This window comes from Caretta caretta, chromosome 10, assembly GCF_965140235.1.
Source record: "Caretta caretta isolate rCarCar2 chromosome 10, rCarCar1.hap1, whole genome shotgun sequence".
NCBI classification, from domain to species: Eukaryota; Metazoa; Chordata; order Testudines; family Cheloniidae; genus Caretta; species Caretta caretta.
Window position 1 is genome coordinate 76,578,546 of NC_134215.1, and position 24,583 is coordinate 76,603,128.

The 24,583-nt window shown below is 39.2% G+C and overlaps 1 protein-coding gene across 2 annotated transcripts in view; it reads left to right on the forward strand.

The window, feature by feature from the left end:
• The window catches only part of LRRC28 (leucine rich repeat containing 28), an 86,003-nt gene that overhangs the window by 12,907 nt on the left and 48,513 nt on the right, over positions 1-24,583 (forward strand). For both annotated transcript variants that reach the window (XM_048867121.2, XM_048867123.2), the window contains 3 exons: positions 3,348-3,388; positions 5,910-5,947; positions 6,749-6,886. In XM_048867121.2, coding sequence (XP_048723078.2) covers positions 3,348-3,388; positions 5,910-5,947; positions 6,749-6,886 — 217 coding nt within the window. The remainder of the gene's footprint in view (positions 1-3,347; positions 3,389-5,909; positions 5,948-6,748; positions 6,887-24,583) is intronic.

The window sequence follows — 24,583 nt, forward strand, 5'->3', positions numbered from 1 at the left end:
GCCACTATGATGACTTTGGTTCAAGGTGCTTAAGAAATTCTGGCAAGATGTTATCATATCCAGTTGCTGTGCCTGATTTGAAGGAGGTAAGGGCCTTATTTAGCTCAGGGCTTGTCTTCGCTACCGGGGTAAGTCGACCTAAGTTACCCTACTCCAGCTATGTGAATAATGTAGCTGGAGTTGACCTAGCTTAGGTCAACTTATCTCAGTGTCTTCGCTGCACTGCATCGATAGGAGACGCTGTCCTGTCGACTTACCTTAATCTTCTCCAGGAGCTGGAGTACCGGGGTCAACCGGAGAGCACTCTGCGGCTGATTTTAACAGGTCTTCACTAGACAAACTAAATCAACCCCTGCTGCATCAATTGCAGCAGCGTCAATCTCCCTGTAGTGAAGACCAGCCCTCAGTCAAGGAACTAGATAAGGCTTCAGATAAATTTAGTTAAACCTACCAGTTGAATGCATACGGCATAAAAATTCACTGAGTAGTCTTATGGTATATTCACCCTCTTGTGCTCTGTGTTCACCACTGAGCTTCAGTGTGATTTTTCAGACTTACAGATTTTGCCCACAAGTCTCATACTCCTTCTTCCTATTTATTGTTTGATAAAACTCCCCTGAGAGGTGTAGCACATTAGTCTGGTCTACCTTCTCTTGTTCTGCGAGATAGTATTTACTTTGCTGTGTGTGTCATTGAAAAGGCAGTAAGTATCAGTTTTAGGCTGTGATTCTGAGCTGGCCTTTGGGGCTGGTAAAACCTGTGGCTATAGGCTACCACCTATCCAACGAATGTAGAAATGTCTGGGGTAACCTAAGCTTTTGTTTAAACAAAAAACCACAAAACACAATCCAATAACGTTCCAGCCCTTCTTATTGCAAATCATTGTGAACCAATACTGACAATTACTTGGCATGATCTGATCTTTTCCCTGCAGGGTATGGGTTATTGTGCACCTGCTTTGTGAAACACATTTCCTGTTGATATCCCTGATTTCCATTTTCCAAATTATTAACCTAAGTTATATTTGTCATAGGCTTTTAGCTGATTTTTACTGAGGCAGCTGTGCAGAATCTGTGAACTTCTAATTTTAACGTCACTGTAAAGTGCCATGATAAACTTTAATTTGTTTTGAAGAAGGTGCAGTAATACCCTGTCATTGCTCATGTTCTCATTAAGATATGCAAGATTTCTGCTGTGAGCTTTTAAAACTCAAATTCATTACCTCATTCCTGTATTTGACCCTCTGTTATCACACATTTTGTTTTTTAAGCTGTTTCACATTGCAAGGGAAAGCCAACAAGTAAATTTTGGGGAAGTGGGGGTTGAAGAGAAAATACTACATTAAAATAGACACACCAGGAGTATCTGTTAGACTAATAAATAGTTTAGGGCAAGAATTCATTAACATTGATCTAGAGTTAGGTTGGATTGAAACTTTTTTTTCATTGGAACTTAAAGCAAAAACTGTTTGCTGGGTTTTTAAGGGTCAAGCTAGTTTCTGCATTTATTTGGTTAACACCAAGAAAAATATACAAGGAAAAGAAGATCATGCAAAAACCTTTCTGTGCTATATTAGGGAGCTGCATGTATATTATGTGGAAAATGAATGTATTGTAATACAAACTTTCCAGCAGGTGGCAACCACTGCTTAGCTATCTCCTGGTTTCTTCTGGGGCTTGAGGACACTTTCATATAGAAAATTGACTCAATTATGGAGTTGCTGGTTGCTGCTTCATGGTTAAGGCTGAGCTGAGGTTTGCACTTTAATCAGGGATGTTCTACATCATTGTTATGTATGAGAAATATGCATATCTTGCCTATGTTTTACAATTTTCAAATTGTGGAGAAATATGTTACCTAAAAAGAGTGTTTTAAGAAGCAATATTGTTCAAATTTAGATGAAGAATGAACATGAAAACTGCCAAACTCTGTGATTGTGCTGTCATACTGTATGCTGTTAAATGTTCTTCATTAAAACTTATTTCCAGTTCTGCATGTCTAAACTCTGCATTCCATATAATTAAAACCAGAATTTTAAAATCAAAATGCAGTTGCTGCATTTAAAGTAGATTTCCTAAGCAATACAATCTTCTTAACCTTGAATAAGGGTTTTCAATATGGCTTCCAGCACAACATATTCCAACCTCTCCTAAAATTCCTGCTAGTTGCCCTTTCCAAGAAAACCTAGGAAAACCTGTCTTGATTGGCAAAAAGGGTGTGTTTTTCAAGCATGTTAGCTCAGTTGAGTTAGCTAAACATGACTGAAAAACCCTATTACGCTTCAGGCTAACATGTTTCCGCACTAGGCTAAAATACATCCAATTAACACAGCTTCAAACACAATTCTGATGTCTGACTCAGCTCATTTGCACAACTCAAGCAATTCAAAATGGCCAATTTCTGGCCACACTAGCCAGCTGACGTTTTCCCTGTTATGAGAAGCTTTCAGATGACCATCCGTTAGCTCCCATACCAATTTCCCTTCCCTCTGGGGTATAGGGAATGTGTCAGGGGAGGAAAAGGGACCACATGGAACCCAAGGGCAATAAACTGCAGGTTTGAGTTCGAGCAACTTCTATTCAGACTAGCTCAGAATCAGAGAGTTGTGCCATATCCCTCGCTACCCTTTGCTTTCTTGCACTGAGTGGAGCTTAGATGCAGGAGAAAATCTAACCTGCTGTGTCTTAAAATTATTAAAAAAGCATATTGATCCCAGAGTGTTGACTGCAATAATGTTTGTTTACACTTAAAAAGACTATCCAGAAACAGGCATGCGCACCCAGGGGTGAGTCAGAATACAGGAAAGGACGTGCATCTTGACAGGCATAAAGAAATGTGATGAGTTTGATATTTCTGGTACAGAGGTGTTGAATAAACTGTAGAGAATGCAGGTCTTGTCCTGCTACTCAGCAGTATTACAAAGAAAATATATGTTGTTTAGGAGATGGTTTTGCATGCTTCCTGCTTTTTACTACTGCTGTATCAGTAAACATTTTCTTTCCAGCAGCTGCTTAGGAAATCCCTCTATCTCATCCCCAACCCCTTACCTTTAATTCCCTTTCAAAAGCTGAGTATTGATAATCCATTCTTCCAACCTTGGAGGGCTGGATGCAGTTTGGTCTAGATTCCATCAGTGTCACTTCTAGACTATGAAAGAATGACATAAGGTGCTCCATTTTCTCATCCTTCCATCCCCAAGGCTGAGTGTTGCTGATTTTGGTTGGCGTTAGATGAAAACACAGTTCTACTGAAACACACTTGTGATATAACTTGTTGGCATGGTTATTAAAATGAGTAGGATGCATGTTAGTTTTTAAAATAACAAATCTCTAACTTTTCTTTTTCAGCCAGAAAACCTTGCACAGAAGCTTCCAAACCTTGTGGAATTGTGAGTGTTGGAGTTTTGACTAAATTTATTATGCTAATCAGTGTAATTTTTTTTTTAAAATAAGAATGCTGTGTTTGTATACATTTTTCCTTTTTAGTATAATGTGGTTTTTCTAGCTACATTCAGGCCCATGCTGAAATTCCTTTCTGTGTCATAATTTCTTGCTCAGATTGTGTTATGAGGGAATGTTGATTTCCTCCACCCCATGTGGTAAGAAAGGGGTGTGTACTGGTCTTCATACCAGGGCTATGCACCTTGATCCAGCTAGGGGAGGCATCACATTTGTTGTATTGTCCTTTGCAATTAGGTATAGCCCATTTGGGTAGTAGAAGTATGTTACATTTTTTTGAGACCTATATTTGATGTAGTTCACCAAATAACCATCATTCAATAGAACTGAACTTTAAATATGCTTTCTCTCCTTACCTCCCATACTACTATATGACAGAGATGACCTGATCTTAATGGATGGTTTGGTAGTGCAATGTGTTTTTGAAGTACCTACTGTAAATTCAAACTTAAAGGAAGCATGGGGTGTTTGAGTAGTATAAGTTATCTGTCTGAGCATGTCTTCTCAATTTGGCTGTTGAAACCACACCCTTTCTAGGACTCGTGTCCACAACATAGTTTAACTGTTTTGTAGGTCATTGCAGTCTCCAGCTTGCTGAAGAGACAATCTTGCCTCATCTTGCCCTATATTTTGGGTTCACATACACTGGAATAGCAGAGCAACTTTCTTGTATTTGATATATTTAAGAGTGTTTGATGTTTTGTCACCAGGCATCAGGAACTTTTAGTATTATCTGATGATGCCTTTAGAAGAGCAAGCCTAACATTGCTTGGAGGAGGTCAATTTAAGAAGCAGCAAATAAGCAAAAGAAGTCTATTAATATATATTTACTAGATTTAGTTATCTCACGACCACCAAGCTTTGTTGTGCTATCATTATCCCATGTATTTGATATGTAGGTGATTGCAATTGTTCTGCAGCTTCTATAGTTCATATAACACAATTTAAATTGTTAGCTGAGATAATAATTGGTTTGGGGCTAGAGCAGAAAATGAAGTAAAAAGGAACAATAAAATATATAGATTTTATTTTAAAAAGAATAATTTGCCAATAGGTTCATATTTAAAATGCTGATTTGTTACTGTAAATATGCCTCTTTACTTTAAAGCAGTGTTTCCTATACTCTTGAAAGCTGAGCTCCCCTTCCAGAAAATGAAATGGAATATATCCCCCTTGCAATACCACCATCTGTTTTTAAAGATCTACTCATCTTAGTGTAATTATTTTCCATGCTTCCCACCAGGGGTGCACCCCTCACTCAGGGAAACTTTTTTTGGTACAGAGCTTTGTAATGATACTTCTGCTTTCTTATGTGTTTTGAGCAGTGAAATACTTTCAGGGTCAACATTTAATAATCATACTTACCACCCACTGAAATGAGTGGGAGAGTTCACACTTCAGAGCTATTGTTTCAGGCTGTCTTCAAACACAGGCAGACGTCTCTGCGTAAGTTACACATGGCTTCCATTGTGAAGGTATTCTTTACAACCACAAGCGCGAGAGACATACTTTTAAAAAACAGAAAACTGAGACTATGCAGAACATTGAAAAGTCTGTGTCCTCACTTCACCAGTTAGATCTTCCCAGAGGGACGTGACCCTGCTTTTGGGAAACATTGTTTCACAGTATAATGGAAAAATTGCTTGTTCAAATCTTTTACACGCATGCTTAAATCATCAAAGTACTCATTATCTTTTGAGAATAGACAAGGTAACTCTATTTTCAGGTATTGATTGCTTGCCTACAAACTTTATATAGTCTTTCTGTTTTCAAGCAGAACTTTACAGTTTAAAAGATATGGATTAAGCTCTTCTTAAATTGCAGTAATTGTGGGTGTTTACCACCAGGGAGCCCTAAAAGCATTTTATCAACCTTAAAATAGCTACTGAAACTTGTCTGGACTTGTCACTGTATTTATTGGTTGAAAATAGCTTTTGTAAAATTTAATTTACTAATATTTTTTAAAAAGCACATTATCATGACAAGTAGATTCTGCATGCTTGTGAAACTGTAAGTGTACATAGTTGATTTATTTGTTTAGTTTTCCCTGTACACAGCAGGAGAGGACCTATGGCAGAATTTAGTGCAATCTGGTGACTCCTGATTTATTTTTTCTACCTTGGGATTTTTAGTTGTTATGAAGAAAAATTGCATACAACAGCTTGAAATGAAATAGTTGTGAGTACAATGATCATGTGCATCACATTTGAATATTCTAATAATCATCAGCTAAGACTTGCTTGACCTTAATATTTGTTCATGATTTAAATATGATACAAGTGAAACCTTGGGATACATTAATTAGTGTTGTACAATTTACTGTCATACTCAGAAAGAGAAATGGCTGTGAAGGTGTTTTTCTCTTTCCATTTCAGATTGAACATTTTGCCAACTGATTATCTAACCAAAGTCCTTGAGGGTAACAGGTGTTGTTTGTTCTTTTCCCCCCAGGTACCTTCATTCAAATAACATAGTTGTTGTACCTGAAGGTAAGTGCCCTATTAACTTCAAAATAAGTGGCAGAAACTATCAAATATTTTATTTTATTCAGTAAAAAGGCCTGTTTTCGTTATGTTCCCATGAAATTCTAAAGATATCCACAGAAATACACCACTGTAGTCCTTAGAATGTTGATATCTTTGCTTGTACTATGTTTTACTATTTTATTAAACTTTGAGATGCATCTACATGTTGTTCACTCTAGTTCCAGTTACAGGAAGTGAAAAGACTAAATGGCACTTATCAATAAAACAACTCTCCAGAATCATTCCTGCTCTCTAAGCCAATTATTACGTACAATACTTCCATTTTGCTTGGTCATAATTGGTAGTTTTAAACCTAAAGCATCAATAATTGCATTGGCCTCTCTATTCCTTTCATTTTATTGTGGAGCAAACATGTCCTACCTTCAGAAAAGAAAACTTTAAATTCCCAGTCTGGGGTGAGTAAATTAGATAGAGGTGATGGCAAAGAAAAGTAAAAAGTAATTTCATGGGAGAATCATGGTTGGAAAAATATCAAAATCTATGGTTTCTTATGTGTGATTTATTTTTTTTCATATTTCTATACCCCCAATATTGCTTGTTATCAATAGAAGCGCTTACAAATACTTAGCTCCCATGACATTCAGCTATGAGACCAATGGTTTTAATACCTCACAGTCCGCTCAGACATAGGAATTAGATATTGAGGCCTTCTATCATCTCATAGTCCTATTAAGGTTTTAACATTACTCCTGGGTCACATTCTTTTTTTTTGTTTGTTTGTTTTTTTCTCTATTCTCTCACTAGCTATTGGCTCCTTGGTTAAACTGCAGTTTCTGGACCTAAGTGACAATGCTCTTGAAATTGTGTGCCCTGAGATTGGCCACCTGAGGTCTTTACGTCACCTTCGATTGGCCAACAACCAACTGAAATACTTACCTGCAGGTGAGGGGTTCAGAGCAGTGACAAATGGATCTGGCCTAAAACTAAATTTGTGCATGTATTTACGATGTACACTTCAATTCTGTGATTTAAAAAAAAGGCTGATGCCAGTAAATTTTTACGGTAGAATGGGCAGGGGGACTGTTATCCTCAGTTTTATATAGTGCCAAACATACTCTGTGTTTAACAAATAAAAAGTAGTAATCTTCCCAGTAGCATGCTATTTCTGATGGTGGACTTCGGATAGAAAAATGTTTGAAGGAATCTGTTTTCATATGGATCTTCTATGATATTCTTTGCTATTATATCAATAATATTTCAAGCTTCTTGAAGGAGACATAACACGGTAACAACAAACTTCACGATGGCAAAATGACCTTAATTCCTGTTTCACAGAATTTAAAGGATTCAGTTCTTCTCTTACTCTTCTGTCCCGTCTCTCCCATGTCTGTTTCCTAAAGAGACACTACTCCTGTAGCTTTTTTTAATTAAGTAGTTAGAACAAAATTTGTCATCTATCGCCACAGTGAGGTAAATAAACAAGTATAGTCCAAAAGAAATCTGACATACTGTTAAAAAAAGATTGACCCGCAGCAGTTTTTCAATGGCTTTATTTTATTTCTTGCGTATCAAAGCATTTAAAAGTAACTTTCCCCAAAATGAAGCTGCTTTCTTATCAAGTTGTTGAGGTTTTTTAAAACCTTGCTTTGTTTTTTACTGTGTTTTGATCTGTACAGAAGATAGCATGTAAGGTCAGCATTTCAAAAAATTCTTTACTTAATCTAACAGGATTAGCTTTTGGCTGGAATTTTAACTAAATTTTGAACATGTTTTTCCTGCGTTTGCAAAACACAAATTTTGCATTCTTTAGGAAGATGCTTAAAGCTTTGAGCACAGAAATTGAGCTGTCCTTTCCTTCTGTTTTTTCAGCTGTTGTAAGGTAAGCTTTACAGACTAATGCAAAAAGTGGTGGTGATTAGAAATTATAAATGTACACAACTGTGTATGGATTGAAATTACATAAACCTGTAAACATTATGCCACAAAGCAAGTAAAATGTTCATCAGTTTTCAGATAGATGCTTCTTTCTTTTGAGTTTGTGTTCCTTATCGATAACTTACCTTGTGGTGTCATACCATGAAAGAAAGATTTGTTCAAAGAAAAACTGACACATTTCCTGCAAAACTTCATACATAAACTTAAAAAGGTTCCAAAAAAGGAGACTTTGAAAAGGATAATTTACATTACTGAAGGGTTGATTGTGTCTACCATGTTTGATTAGGAACTAGTATTACTGTGTAGGCAAGCTGCATTTATTTCCTTGTGAATTATATGAAATTTTGGATATTAAGCTTCCTTATTTTGTGCACTCAAAGCCTTGGGTGCATGAACATTTCAGATGCACAGTAGCTTGTTTGTATGCCAGAGGGTCCAGCAGCATTTAGGTGTTGTGGTGCTGATGTAGGGTCTATGTACATAAACAGCTTAATGCTACTCTTACTAACCACTTCCTTTTCAAAATGCTGTCTGTATGGCTGAACGATATGCAGCTTGTGCATTATCAGTCTGAGCAAAATGAATCTTTCATTTCTGTGAAGTGTTAGCTCTGCTACTCTGTTGCACTGAATGTTTTCTGCCCATAATGCTTCCTGGAGGGGACTTCATAAGTACATTTGAATAGCTTTTGTCTTGTCATCACAAAAGATTGTGAACGTTTTTATTCACAGAACTCTGCAAGGAGGATTAATTAATGAAATGTTGGATTTTTAAAACCTGGAGGAAATAAATTAAGAATTCTAAGGGAGATTGACTACATGAAGTTTTGTTAAATAGCTTGAAATGGTCTAGTCTCTTTTAGTTACATTGGGGGTACAGGTAGCATGTGAACCTCATAGTGAGCTGTTGTGCAGTATTCATGCTGGAAAGCTAGCAGATTTAATAAAATGGATGAAACTGAGCTCTAACTTCATGGTAGCATAAAAGATTTTTCTTGTTTTAATGTTTTTTTGCCAACTACCTCTCTTTATGTGGATAGTAAATGCTGTTAGGCAAGGACAGCTGCTTCTTCCCTCCTTTTGGTAATCAGAGGGTGTTACAGAATAACCATCCAAATTACCTACCAGTAGTTGGTAGAACTGAAAAACCTGTGACTTAAAATACAGTTCGTTAGAAGAAACGAAATGGCTTGCAAGTGCATGAGATGGTAAATTGTTAGTCACCTATCAGCCCTGGTGCCCCCTTTTTTTTTTTAAATCCTGGCTTAGTCCTAAGTAAAGTGTATTTGCTTGCCATTTGTACATATTACACAAGTACCATATAACTAATTGTAAAGACTGTGACTAGAATATCAGAAAGCATCGTAGGTCACAATGGAAGATCCAAAGAAGTCAGCAAGCCGTGATCAGCCATTCTGTAACCAGACAGGCTAACCTATAGCATAATGTCTCTACATGGGAAAAAAGCGTATTTAAGAACTCTTGGCCTGACCTTCCAAAGTACTAAGTGCCCTCAACACCTAATGAAGTTGTGAGCACCTAGTGGAATGAAGTCCTATGCTCAGTAATATTCTTAATGAACTTGATGATGATGATGATGATAAAAGTTTTAATTGTGACTTCAAGACAGTGTGACTGTAATAACGTGTGGGTGATGAAACATTTTCAGGAATATTCTATCACATTTAATGTTTTTGAGCTAAACTATGTCCTCTTCCTTCATTGTAGCTGTTTAGGAGGTTAGCAAACGTTAAGAGTAATCTAAATCACAATAAACAGTTGTCTCACTATTGTTTTTAAATACTGCTTTCACATTTCTGCCCTCATTAAACGCTAGCACTAAGCTTTAGACTTGTGTTACAAAACACAGAAGTAGCTTTATTTAAAAAAAAAAAACTTTCAGGGAAAAGATGAGCCTTATGGCGGGCATGGACTGTGTTCCTCTTATTTGGAAAGCATCTAGCCCATTTTGACACTACCACAATATACCTAATTTTCCTTTGATGCTTATTAAAGATGACAGAGTCAGTGTCATACAAAGATTAGATGATTTGGTTTGGCCTCAAGACACCTTGGTTAAATTCAGACTCAGCCATTAAATCAGTGTGACCTCCTTTTCTTCTTCTTTAAACTGTTATAAAACCTTATTTATCCCACAAATGAAGTAGCAGGGCTGATGGCAAAACATACCGACATATAAATAACAAAAGTGCTCAATTTTGAGGGTGGGGGCAGGAAATTGTCCAGAATAAACATACAAAATTTCATAATATATTGCAATAAAATTTGGTTAGAAGGAAAATGTTTTAAAAAAGCCTCTTCAAGTAAGTTTTTGAATGTACTGCTGTTAGGGTTAGTGACTAGATGGGAATCTTCACATGAAATGGCAGCCATCAGTATCTGGATCCTACTTCCACCACAGCCATCTTTACAAAGGCAGCACTGCTTCAAAGAGTTCCTGATGATGATAAGCAATAAGAAACAAATGTATTGTGAGGCATAAGGTTTGCAAAGTTCTCAGAGCTGTTTTCTGATGAATGTTCAAATCATTTTATTTAATAAAGTGTAAATTATGAAGTTTTCAGGTTTAATAACCCGTCTTGCTTGGTATTTGTACACAGTATCATTGAATATCAAGTAAACTTTCTCTGATACTTACAATTAACTGTACCAGTTTATCTCCTAAATTCTTGAGGGCCGTGGGGGTAAAACTGGCTCCCTAAATAGATTATCTCTGTTGATGGGCAATGCTGATTCTTCATATAGCTAAGAAAATCATATCCTCTAAAGCAGCTTTGGCAGTGAATTTGTACACTGATTTTTGCATACCCTAATACCTGCTATTGTGCATAGCCTAACTTGTACTCTGTTTAGAGATTTCTTATTCTCATTTCAAAGTTTTGCTTTACAAGTTCTAGTTCAGAATTTTTTCTCTTAGCTTAGATTTTCCACTATTCGTGCCTGTTGCAATTATACTATAATTTGTCTGTACAGATCTTCCAATTCTAAACAGTTACTTAGTTTGTAATAAGGTTTAGCTTCAGTTTCTCATTCACAATTACGTACAGAGTTCTTTAACACCCTTTTTTTTTTTAAACTTTAAGCTTAATATCTACTTTTTATTAGTGGCCTTTTCCACATAAGAAGCATTGCATCATATCACTTGTTCCACCTGAATTCCTTTGCAAACTGTTGAATAGATATTTTGTCCAGACCTTAAATTTAGGTCACAGGTATTTTTGATGTGTGATCCTTTCCTGTAGACATGGCTACTGTTAGGGTTCAGCTTGATTTCAAATCATAAGGTTTTGAGGGTAAAGTGTTGTTTCCATTTTAGGGATTAAATTTCGGTTGCACTGAAGTCAACGAATCCAGGTTTTGGCACTAGATGTCATTAAAGTGAGGGTGTGTTAATATGTTCACTGTAGTTACAGTTAAGGCTTCATGTATGACAAGACAGGTGTTTTTATTGCATGTTACTTGAGATACATGTTGCTTGTTAGATGCAAGTTATAGCATCTTGCTCTGACTTAATTAAAAATGAGGTTATGTTTATTCAGCAAATGTTATAGTTAATTATAGATTTAGTAAGTGAAAAGCTTAATGTTTTGCCAAGTTTTGAAGGAAAGTGAAGTAATTAAACAAAAGAGTTGTGCATGGTTTATGCTTCCAACCCATGTTTTGGCAAAGTTCCCTTTCAATAAATGTGTGCATTGCTTTTTAAAAAAACATTTAAGAAAACTATTAGTAAATACGTTTGGTTGGAGCAAATCAAATTTCCCTGGTCATATTTAGCTTTTCATACTTTGATTAACAATAAGAGTTGAGTCCTCAGTCAGGGGAAAAAGTACGTGGTCTGGTAATATAACTTTTTTTACGCAAAGGGATGATACAGACAGCAGTTTCTTCATTTGATTCATAAAGAGCAATTGTGGCTTGATGATGGTTTTGCAACACATGATGTGGTTGAAGAGAGGTGCAGAACTCTTTGCAATAGTCAAATGCGGGTTTTGCAAATTCCCTTCCTTTTCTGTATAAGGCAGTATCATGTGGTTTCCATCTCAAATTGATATTCCTTTACTGTCTTTAGAGACTTGCATCTTGCCCTCCCCCCTCCACCCCCCCCCCCCGCCTGCCATTTTACTTCCTCTCTGTTAAACCAAAAGGAAACAGTATTTATCTGCCTCTGGCATTTCTAAAGTACATACTGCCATAATATTTAACTGCCTTGGTACCATGTATTGGATCCAGGCTGGATTCTAAAATTCACCCATTGTTTCCCCCGCCCCCTTGATATTTTTAAGGCAAATTATTTTAGAAGTAAAATGAAGTCAATTTAAACATTAAAATATAATTATATCGATGTAAAACTTTTTCTTCAAAGTACTTTACAAAGATGAATTGATCCTAAGACCATCCGTGTGAAGTCGGTAAGGGAATGTGTTAACCTCATTTTGCAGCTGGAGAAGAAAGAATTTAATGTAAGTGATTTGTTGTAGGCTACAGAGATGATCTGTGTTTGAGCCAGGATGAGATCTTGGGTGTTCCTGGCTCCCAGTCCCTCTCTTAAGAACACACCTTTTTGAAGTTTATTGTATTAAATATTGGAAGAGAGAAGATGTCTGTCTTCTCTGTATTGAAAGTGCAATATGTATGTTCAGGTACTTAACTGATGGTTTGTATGTAAAATATTTTTTTTGCATGTCACACTGATATATGCATATGCTAACTCTTCTGGAATAAAGTGTGTACTTCGGTTTAAAAACGTGAAATGAGTAGTGGGAAGCCTCAGTATAGCAATAAGGTGAATAAAATATGTTTTGCAGCTGAAACTACTCACTTTTGCAGAAGGCTAAATAGGGGGGATGAAGATTAATTTCAAAACAACAATGTACGGATAGCCATCTGAGGACCTCACCCCATATAAATAGACTCCTGTGGTAACAGATCAGAAGGGTTCACCTCCCACCCCCACTCCTTCCACCATTAAAAATGTAAATCAAGCTGTAACTTTTGATCATCACTGTACAGTTATAAAATAATCCTAGGAACGTTACCACTTGATTACCACCAAGTCTGTTTTGCTTAGCAGTTTGCTAAGTGAAGTTTTAAGTCTGGAAAGTTACATATTTGTCCCTTTTTCTCATTTTGTAAGTTGCCATATGTACAATATATGTATTGAGAATTCATACAGATAACATATTCTGAAATACTTCTCAGTATTTTTCTCGTCAAAAAGTCTTGAATGCCCTACTTAGTATTTCTGAACAGAGCTCAATATTAGGTATTTCAATAAATCACCCTGAAGGAGTAGTGCTTAAATAGCTTCTTTTCCTTTCCTCTCTGCAAAAGAAATAGATTTTCACTGCTTAGAAGAGTGTGGCATGCCAACGTTCTATTCTCATTCTAGAACTTGGAATTAAAATATACAGTCTGCCTAATTTTTTGAATTAATTTTCAGTATCTTGATTTAGACTTGCAAAGAAGAATCTGTATTATAAATCTTGAGGTTTCTCCTTCTTTTCACTACTCTTCAGTGCTGCTTCTTATTAGGTTAAATTACTTTGGTGACTCTTATTAAAGATTCAATAACTTATACTGATCCTGGCTTTAAATGCAAGGCACAAACTGGACCCTTCTCTGTTTCAGAGTTGGCATAGACTTAGTCTACTCTGGTTTCCTAATTTAGTAACGTATGAAAATATGCACGACGGGGCAGGTTTGGTATGTCAGGCACCCATCCAGGAGTGTGGTGTTTGTAAGTAACTGGACTTGTGGGCATTTGAGGAAAACATAGGTTAGGTTGCACAAGCAGCATAACTACTTAAAGGAGCACTGTCCACTAAATAAAGTCAGGCATAATTGTTTTTTAACACAAAATATATTGTTTCTATTAAAGTAGATTGGCATTTAATTTTAGATTTGTTCTCTTCAGTTAACACAATGTCTATAAAATGCTTGTTCTGTTTAGTAAGTTTAATTTCCAGCCAAACTATATGTACCATATAAAACTGAAAGTCAACCCAACAGAGTTTGTCATATTTTTTCCCCTTAGGCTCTTTCCAGCAGAAGTGGAACCTCCATTTAATATTTAAAGTTATCCATGAAATGTATTTGAAGAGTTATTGACAATTCCACTAATTTCTGTGAAAGCAAGGAAAAGATAAAATGGTTGTGGCACAGATTTTGGGTAATCAGTGATATATACCTATTGCCTCCAGAGCTTTAGAATCTGGACTCAGTAGTGATTGTCAGGATGTCTGATGTTTTTAAGAGGTGTAGAGGGAGGCCTATCAAACACTACTTTGAAAAAACTCAAACAACTGTGGTGCCACTTTGTTCACTTAGTTTTTGCTTCCATAAAAATTGCGGGGGATACAGCTGATCTTTCTCTCTTTGAAAAATCTCGTATAATGCAAAAAGTACACTAATCTAATTCAACCCATTATTTTGAAAACCTCATTCTTAAAGGACTTTTCTCCAGGTAATTCAGCCTAAAAAGTATAAGAATCATAGAGGAAAAAAAATTAAGGTTGCTCTGTTTTATTTTAATAACATTTTCCTCAAATGCTGAAATTTAGGAAGTAATCAATTAAGGTCAACAACCACACTTCTATTTCTCTAGCTACTCTAATATAATACTCATCTACTCTTTTATATATAGCTGCTATTTTACGATGCATTGTTAAAACCTAAGGTTTCATAAACTACAAGGCAGATTTGACTCCAAGATACGTACAAGAAGGACATATGTTAAAAGGATCCTATTTTAAAGAGATGCTTTTGGTTTTGGGATTGTTGGAAGAAAAGAGAACTTCTTACATGTCTCCTTGCATAAATTTATTTTTGACATCAAGCCAGAATGAGATGTGTTAAGTTTTTTTCCATCTTAAGAAATTCAAAAGGAGAACCATCTCTTAAAAGGAGTTATACTTGAAATGCAAAATGGCAGATGGGTGCTTACTATGGGAAGAATTTTGTCTTACAGAACTAAACAAAGCAGAAAGCAGTAGTTTGTACCAATAATCCTTTGTGTAAAGCCCAACGGTAGTGACAGTTATTTTATAAATTATTACTGAGAAGCTGTATGAATTTTTGCAGTAATCTATTTTTCTCATGGATTTTCTGTTCAAGTTAAACTTTTAATAAAACTACTAACACTTCTGACAGACTGTGAATTTAAATGATGGGTAGGGAAGTGAAGACAAAGAAGACAAATAAATGCCAGGAAATTCCTGGAAATTTAACTTGAAACTAAAGCCTTTCTGTGTAGACTCTGACCTGTACAGTGTGTCAAAATGAGTCATCTCTGTGTACAGAGCAGTGCACTATTCTCTGTCTGCTTACTGCTTTTTATGGTTATTTTCTTTCCACAGTTCTGTGCCACTTCCTGCCTGTTGAGGAGCTTTTGAAAGCCTCTTTGTTAGTGTTATACAGTATTTCTTAGCGCACAACAAAAGGTTTATAATACCATTGTACACTGATAGCAAAAATAGTAATGCTAGGAATATAATCTGCAATGATATAGCTATATTTTTCCTAAATGAAAATGTTTATCTAGAGTGTACATTTTTATTCCAACAATTTTCTCAGACAGGTTTCTGTAGGGCTTAATGGAGCTAAAACATCATTACCAACACGTATAACAGATAATATAGATAGAACATATAAAACCCAAACCTCTCTCTCTCTCTCTCTCTCTTAGTAGAAACCTTTGATATTCCTAGTTTTCAGGTTAATTACTATGGGGTTGCATAGCAGATTTGCAAAAATCCATCTATTAAATGTTTTTGTTTTCTATTGTAATTCAATAAACCTGAAATGAATGAATAAAGAAAATATCTAAAGCAATTGGAAAAAACTATCATAATTTTAACACTTTTGAAATTTAAAACAATAGTTGTGTCCAGTTTAAAAACATCTAAATAGATTTTGCTGTTCCAATAGTATTTAAACAAAAAGCACTTAACTTCTAAGTAACTAGTAATTCAAAATTTTAAAACTGCATGAATAAGGGGTTGTAGAACACATTGTACTAGTGTAGCCAACAAAGGGCAATATACGTAGATTTCTACACTACATCTCATTCCAAATGTCACTGGGCTTTGCAAACCGTGCATAGCAGTCATTTAATCTGCCAGTGAAGACTGCTTTAAGATCTATCTCGAAAGCTGTTCCTGTACAAATTTGCGGGTATGTGTCAGTAACTTACAGGCTGAAAATCTTGCAAGAACATTATAGTTAACATTTTTAACTATAATCTGGAAACCCAGGAAATTGAGTCAAGACTAAATTGAAATATGAAAATGCATTCTCACCTAAATAACCTTAACTCTATCCTGTAAATGACATTAACCTCCAATCTTCCCTTCTCTGTTTCTGTTGTACTTTCTTCATAAAACGTTGTTTTTGGATCAAGCACTTTGCTGAGAGCTTTAAGTAGTACACAGCCTATGTATGTTGATGGGTTAAAACTGGAAAAACTGCTGCCCTTGTATCAAAAATGACTCACATTTTCATCTGTTTTATAACTGATTTCATAGATGTCTCTGATACTAAGTAATGGTACTTCATTCTAAACATGGCTCTTTTCACTTAAGTGCTATAATTTTAATGGTTTAGGCCTAGGAGTTTTGTGTATATATAGGTATACTTGTCCAGTATCTAATAATACTTATAAAACTGTTAACCAGGGAATCTTAATGAAGGCTGGGGAATGATCAACTTCAATATGGTGTTTTGTCTAATCAGGAATTTTTTAAATAATTCTCTTCGCAGTCTTCCTTATTGTCATAAAGAAGGCCAGAGTTAGAACAGCCACAGTACAGTTAGGTGTACAGCCTGCTAGCTTTTGTGGTCGCTGATTAAATTAACCTCTCTGGGAAGGACAAATCTCAGTCTCTGGTTTTTCTTCTTCTTTGTCCTGTAAATATGTTTTACTTTATGTAGTCAATCATATCTTCTGTAGAGTACAATAAATTTTATTGCTTCTTACTCCTGATGATTCTGCAGAATCAACATGAACAATGTGTGAATTGGAGTCTGCTCATTGTGCATTATCAGCAGAATTTGTTCCAAAATGTTTGTTACATGAACAGTTAAATGCAGCTGTACAGGTCTACTGAGAAAAATGGAGTTTTACAGAATTTACTGAAGACAAAATGTGGCTATAAATTTTGGGGATGTTGCACCAGGAGGAAAGAACTCAGCTTTACTTTCAGATCCCATGTTGGGTTTGCAGGGCTGGCAGTTTGAAAAATAAATGGCATTGTGTTCTGTTTATAAGTTAAAAAAATTTTTTCCACCTGAGCCAGTTTTCAGAGTAGATCTGCACTTCTGAATTGTAGGCGTTGATAACTAGACAATTGTTATTGTTCCTTCTGTCCTTAAAAATCTATTAATATGCTGCATTTTCATACTTTATAATATGTCTTAAGTTCAACCTTAACTCTCAATTGCCTGATCTTTCAGTATTAGTCTTTCTGATAACTGTTTTTTAATAAAGATTTTTACCCTTAGTTACTAATAGATTATTTCCAGCTTAACAATGTTTTTCTTTGGTAATTGACTTAATTTTTTAAAAACCTTTGATTTAGGAATTTCTCAGTGATAGGTATCCTAATGGATGGATGGATTCCAAGGCCAGAAGGAACCATTGTGATCATCTGGTCTGATCTCCTGTATAATACAGGCCATGGAACTTCCCCCAAATTCCTAGAGCATATCTTATTTCCAATCTGAATTTGTCTAGATTCAACTTCCAGCCATTTGATCATGTTATAGCTTTTTCTGGTAGATTGAAGAGCTCATTATTAAATATTTGTTCACCGTGTAGATACTTGTAGACAGCAATCAGGTCACCCCTTAACATTGTCTTTTGTTAAGCTAAATAGACAGGTTCAAGCAACTCAATCACTGTAAGGCATGGCTTCTAAACTTGTAATCATTCTTCTGACTCTCTTCTGAACCCTCTCCAATTTATCAGCATCCTTCTTGAATCATTATTGTCCGTTGCCCAAGATTTTACTCAGAACGATAGTTCCCTGTGGACATGTTTGTGCTCCTTGTATTTTGAAATTTATTGGCTATACTACACATTTATATGCATATTTGCTCCGCACTCTTTTCTTCTGCCCTTATTTGTTCCGGGCAGTGTCATCTACCTACTCAGTGGCTGAATCCTGGTTTCTAAGCACTCCAGACTCCTCTGATCTCAGCTGCTCCATCAATCCTGCCATGTGTAGGACTTCTGTAGGACTTTCTCCTCTCTCCTTCCCTTAGGGCTGGTCTACACCACACAGTTAGAGCAACATAAGGCAGCTTGTGTCCACCTAATTATGTCAGTGTCTACACTACAGCCTTCTTCTTGCTGATGTTAGTGCCCTACTACACCGACATAATAACTTCACCTCAGTGAGAGGTGCAAGGCTCATGCCAATGTAATTAGGTCCAAACATAGACATGGTGTTCCTTACACTGGCTTTCTTGTCAATTTCATGGCAGGAGCTGTGAAATTGACAAGAAACCCCCTGGCTCCCCTGGAGAGCTAGGCAAGAGCTGGCTCCCAGCTGGGAGCCAGGGTGAGAAGCCTGAGGGGCCCCATTCCAGGAGCCAGGAAAAGAAGCCCCGGCTGGCTTCCTCCTGCCCCCTCCTCCGCCCCCCATCCTGGCAGGGAATGGGGAAGAGAAGCCCTGGGTGGCTTCCTGGTGGCTCCTGGGTGGGAGCCAGGGGAAAGCCACCAGGGGCTTCTTGGCGCCCCTGCCTGCTCCCCACCAGGAGCCCAGATGTCTTGTCAATTTCACAGCTTGCAGCCATTAAATTGACTATGCTACCAGGCTCCCAGAGGGGAGCAGGCAAGGGGGCCAAGAAGCCAAGGGGGTCAAGAAACCAGGCTCTCAGCTCCTCATACTGCTCCTCTTAGGTCAGTCGAAGCACTCCTGGTGAGGATGCACACCATTGACCCGAGGGTAGTGTGGACATGAACTACCGCAATAATTACTGCGGTGGTTATAAGTCGACCTAATATGGGTTGACGTTCATTTCTAGTGTAGACATACCCTTAGACTGGGATGGGGTTGGCAAGAACACTGGGAACTCCTAAACTCAGCAGGTGGAACAAGGGGGAGAAGAGCCACCCAGTTAGCACCTGTGGAGCTATTAAGCATTGCATGCTCCTGGCTTTGCAGGACTCCACTTGTGGATGTTAAACTTTGCAGGAATGTGCAGACTTTCTGAGCGGTGTATGTTCCTCTGGGCCAGGATCTCTCCACCTGTGTGGCTGTTAATAGCCTTAAGGTGTATTCCCAGTAGGCCAGGGCATCATGCCAGGATGAGGAAGTTTGTGTGCTTCTTCAGTCATTTTAAAATACTCTGGAGGAGTGCTGCTTTACTGGGAGCATGGGAGAAAGGGCTTTATAAGGTCTTTGTGTTACAAATTTTGTTGTAACTGGGTTATTATACCAAATCCATCCCCATAGTTTCTAGGCACCCAACAAAGTCACTTGCTGTTTTTTCTCTGCCTTTTACATGCTTCTGTTCCCCTTTTTTGGCTATTGGGCATTCTACCTGAGACTTACTCATTTTTCCTCCTCCTTGTATTCCTCCTGGATTCATACTGTTCCACTGATGTGAACCTTTCAAGGTGATTTTTGGAAGGTATATATTATTCTTTGTAATGTAAAGTACACATGCCTAGGTATGGAGTCTTGCCTGAGGAAGTGGCTTACCCTGTGGAGCTCCTATGTCCTTTTGGAGCAGAGCCCCTGCTTTGGAAAAGCTTAGCTTTCAACAGGGCAAAGGGCTTCCCCAGCTGTGGGCTAACCAAGGACTTAAGGAGCTAGGCTCCCTTCTACTTACTGTTGGGAGTAATGCAGGGCCACATTTTGCTTCCTGTCCCTCTTTGGTTCCATTATCTTTGACCCGTTGGGTTACTGCAGGCCTCAGCTCTCCAATGCCCAAGAGTCTTGCTCCTGTGGAGCTTTCCCTCGCCCCCTCCCCTCCCCCCATCTGTGAGGAGTGTGTTTTGAAGACGTATTGGGACAATGTTACTGAGATGTTAATCTGAGGGTTTCAGAACTCACCAGAATGAGGACTGTTGAAGCCCCAGATGGCCCTGAGTAGGTTTGCTGGATGCTGATGTATTTTTAACATTGAAACATTTAATTTAAATATTAATTTAAGCTCATTTAATTTAGCATTGAAATACATTGCTCTTCAGCATCTCAAAATTGGTTTTCTGCACTGGATCTCACCAAGATGTTTCCAGTAAACATTGTTTGGGGTCTTTCAGAAAAGTTGTTTATGTAGTGCAGATATGGCAAAAAGGAAGAATTTTCAAACTATGTTGAACACCCTTTTTCTGTATCCCATATCCATAAAATGGCATGGCTGAATAACCTCACACATGATTTAAAAAAACAACTATCTGCCAGCCACGGACAACACAAGGCAAATTCTAAACTGTATGAGTGCTTTAAATTGAGTACTTTAAAAAGGGAAGAGGGCCAAAGGACTCTTATCAGGTTTATAGCGGGAAGCAAGACTCGTTCTTAAATGTGGACAAGCTACCACCACATCCTAAAGAACTCCTTACAGAATAATAGTACATATAATACTTTTGAGAGAAACCTTGCACCTGAAGGGAAAAGTGATAAGTGATTTTTTCCTGTGGCACATGGGAGGTAAGGCTGATAGATTCAAGCTACCCTGTCTCCACACTCCAGCCTTTCCCATCTTTACAGCTGCCACTGTGTAATGGAGGGTTTTTAGAAATCGCCTGACCTTTGAGGATACTCCCAATGACACACTGAGCCAGAGGCCACAAGACAAGAGTGGGAAGTTAGTTATGCAGTGGTACATAATTTTAAAGAACATTGAGTTGTCATTGCTGCTTTGATCAATTCTCGAGCATACTTTGATAACAATCAGATAAAGAGCTCCAGGCAGTGCCATCAAAACAATGCATTGTTTCTTTTATTTTGAAAAATGTATTTCTACACAGACTGTTTTTAAAAAAAAATATATATATATTCTGCTCGTGAGAATTGATGAGACTTGGCACACAGACCTAAATAATGAAGCTCAAATGGGATTGTTTTTCACATACTGATCAGAATATTGTGAATTTGCTTTTGAAAGTCATGGGAAGTACTTGCTTATAACTGTGTCAAAGACAGAAATATAACTGTCAGTGGTGCCAGAAGGGGTATTTGAATTGAAAACTGTAATTGCTCCCTTAGCTTTTGTTTTTACCAATGAGAACGCTGTGTATCCCTGTGTTGGTCACATCAGGAAAAAGTTTCCTTAAATTTTCTTGGTCACTCTTGTTCCTATCCAGCTGGATATGTGTGATCTGGAAAAACAGTTAAACAGGAATTAAAAGCTACATAACTGATATTTTAATTTGTTCTAGTTTTGCTTTGTTTGAGCAGTTGTGGTGGTGATTTATTTGTATAATTCTATATAAATTTTCAAATCAAAGTTACCACAGTTTATTTGCATAGGTTCTTTGATTTCCAGGTGTGTTGTGAGAAAAGAAACGGTAACTGTTTATAAATTGTTTCAGATGATTTGATTACTAAATATAGTTGTGCTGGTAACAGGTTTTTTTGGCATTCTGGGTGGAGCTGGTAGTGATGTCTATTGTTAAAGTAGCCTAACACTTTCCATTATAAGCCCCTATTTTCAGTTACTTATAATTTTGCCAAACTAATTAGTTGATCTGCACATTTTCATGCTTCCACTCTGCCTCAGGATGAAGTTTTTTGGGAAGTTTCAGAAAAAGTTAGGGGGGGGGGGAAACCATTTTTGCCAGTATAAGCGTTTTCCATTAATTTCTTTAAAAATACTTAACACCTCCATGTTTGGAGCAAGAACTTAAAATTTGGCAAGGGGATAGCCTGCATACTAGTGAGGTACCTTGTACTATCTCCATGAAAATGCCCTGAATTTTGACTGAGTTATAAACCTCTGCAAATCAGCATTTGATCATGCTCTGTAAAGATTGCTGCTAAAAATCACTGAACATTCCATTGTGTGATGGGATATGTACCCCACAATGGCCAGTTCACACACTAGGCTGTACCTGGAGGGAGAACCAAGCATAACTGAGACTACAAACGGGAAGTTGAGAGCAGGAGAGTCTGCAGTCACTCTCTGAGAATAGAGAGGCTGTGAGAAGGAAGCCTGGGGCAGAGGGAGAGTTAGCCCTGGGGTCCTTGGTTGAGCAGAGAAGACTGGCAAGCTGTCAAGAGAGACAACAGCCACTGAGAGTGGAGCAGGCTCCAGTGGTAAACCTTGATTGAAGGGCAGGATTTGGACATTGGTTTGTGTTCATATACTTCTATCTTGGGATGTTTGTTAGGTGATTCCAGGGCAGGGCCTTGAGGATATGTCTACACTACGATAAAAACCCTAGCACTGAGTCTCAGAGCTCAGGTCAGTAGATTTGAGCTCACAGGACACTGGTGCAGGGGTATAAAATTGCAGTGTAGACATTTGGTCTTGGGCTGGAGCCCAGGCTCTGAGGCCCTTCCCCCTCGTGTGGTCTCAGAACCCGGGCTCCAGGCCAATTTCAAACATTTGCATTGCAATTTTATCGCTCTGCACCCGAGCCCTGTGAGCCTGAGTCAGCTGACCCAGGCCAGCCATGGCCATGCTGCAGCTCTCTTGTTGCAGTGTAGACATGCCCTCTCTTGCCTTTTCCCCCACAGCTTCTCTAGGCTCACCCTTCTCTCAGGGCCAGGACTCTCAGGGTGTGTCTACTCCTGCAGTTGGAAGTGAGCCTTCCAGCTCAGGTAGACAGACTCACGCTAACTGGGTTTAAGCTAGCATGCTAAAAATAGGGTTGTGGATGTCAGAGACTTGGGATGGCCATTTGATCTCAGACCCAGGAGGGTCAGGTGAGCTTGAGAGTCCCAGCTGCCATCAGAGCCACAATGTCCATGTTAGCACACTAGCTCAAGCCCTGCTAGTGCGAGTCTCTTTGCCCAGGCTGGGAGGCTCGCTCCCAGCTGCTGTGTAGATGTACTCAGAAAGGCCCCGGTAGAAAGAAGCCCAGGGAAGCTGCAGCAAGTAGTCCAAAGGAGCAGGCCTTGGCTGTTGATGATAGGGTCTCTCTGCTGGAACCCTATATAGTGAGAGAGCCCAGGTTCCTCTATTAGCCACTACCAAAGAGCCGTGAGCCCAAAGAAGGGCACAGGGATGACAGAGATGCCTGAGAATAGAGTGTGAGGCCTTGTTATAAGGGTATTGGACTGTTTATTTGTAGGACTTTGTTACCCCAGAAGGAGTGGAGTAAATTCTGATTTGGTCAGAAGGCTGAGTTATGGGAAGAGGCAAACCACCAAAAGACCAGAGCAGCCATTGGCAGGAAGTTCCAGACAGCGAGAGAGACACTATACCATGCCTGGCCACAAGCAGGTGTGCTAGCAGTAGGTGAACTTTCACACGTTTCTGCTGAGCATGCCTGGACCCATAGAACTACTTACATAGCAAATGCACTGGGCGTGTTCCCAGGCCTCTCTGAGCCTCCTGTGTGCCCAGAGCCCGCACCCTGAATCCCCTCCCGGACCACGCACCCCCTCCCACATCCCAGCCCTCTGCTCCAGCCCTGAGCCCCCTCCTGCACCCAGAATCCCTCCTGGAGCCTGCATTCCAGCCCTGCACCCCTTCCCGCAACCAAATTCCCTCTAGGAGCCTGTTCCCCGTACCCCCTCCCACACCCCAGCCCTGAGCCCCTCCTGCACCTAAACTCCCTCCTGGAGCCTGCACCCCGAAACCCCTCGCACACCGCAACTCCCTACCCCAGCCCTGATCTCCCTCCTGGAGTCTGCACCCCAAATTCCCTCCTTTGCCCAAACCCCTGCCCTAGCTTGGAATCCCCTCCCGCATGCTGAACTCCTCTACCCCAGCCCGGAGCCCCATCCTATACCCGAAACCCTACATCCCCGGCCCTAGCCCGGAGCCTTCACCCTCACCACACCCTAACCCCCTGCCTCAGCCCCAGCCCAGAGCAGCCTTCCGCACCCTGAACCCCTCATTTCTGGCCCCATCCTGGAGCCTGCATCCCTAGCCCAGAGCCTGGAGCCCCCTCCTGGACCCCAAACTCCCTCCCAGAGCCTGCAGCCCCTCCACATCCTGCCCCAGTCCTGAACGCCCTCCTGCACCCAAATTCCCTCCAGGAGACCGCACTGCCTTCCACACCCCAGCCCTGAGCCCCCTCCTGCACCCTGAACCGCTCATTTCTGGCCCCACCCCGGAGCCCGCATCCCCAGCTGGAGCCCTCATCCCACTCCCGGACCCCAACCCCTGCCCCAGCCCAGTGAAAATGAGTGAGGGTGGGGGGAGAGCAAGCGACAGAGGGAGGGGGATGGAGTGAGTGGGGGCGGGGCATCTGAAAAGGGGCCGGGCCTCAGGGAAGGGTGGGCAATGGTGTTCAGTTTTGTGCCATTAAAAAGTTGGCAACCCTAATGCACATGGAAGCTGAATTAAGGTTGCACAAGTACATTTAAATCTGGCACTTCTGAACTATCTGAAAGATTACCTCTCTCCTCATGCCATACTGCCACAGCAGAGGCCACCAAGATGGATGCTTCTTGTTATAAAAGAGGGAGGACAGCTGGCATGGCATCCTCTGTGAGGGCTCTGAAATTCTGCAACGTGCTCTCCCATCCATGTCCAAAATAGCCCACATACTGAGATTTTT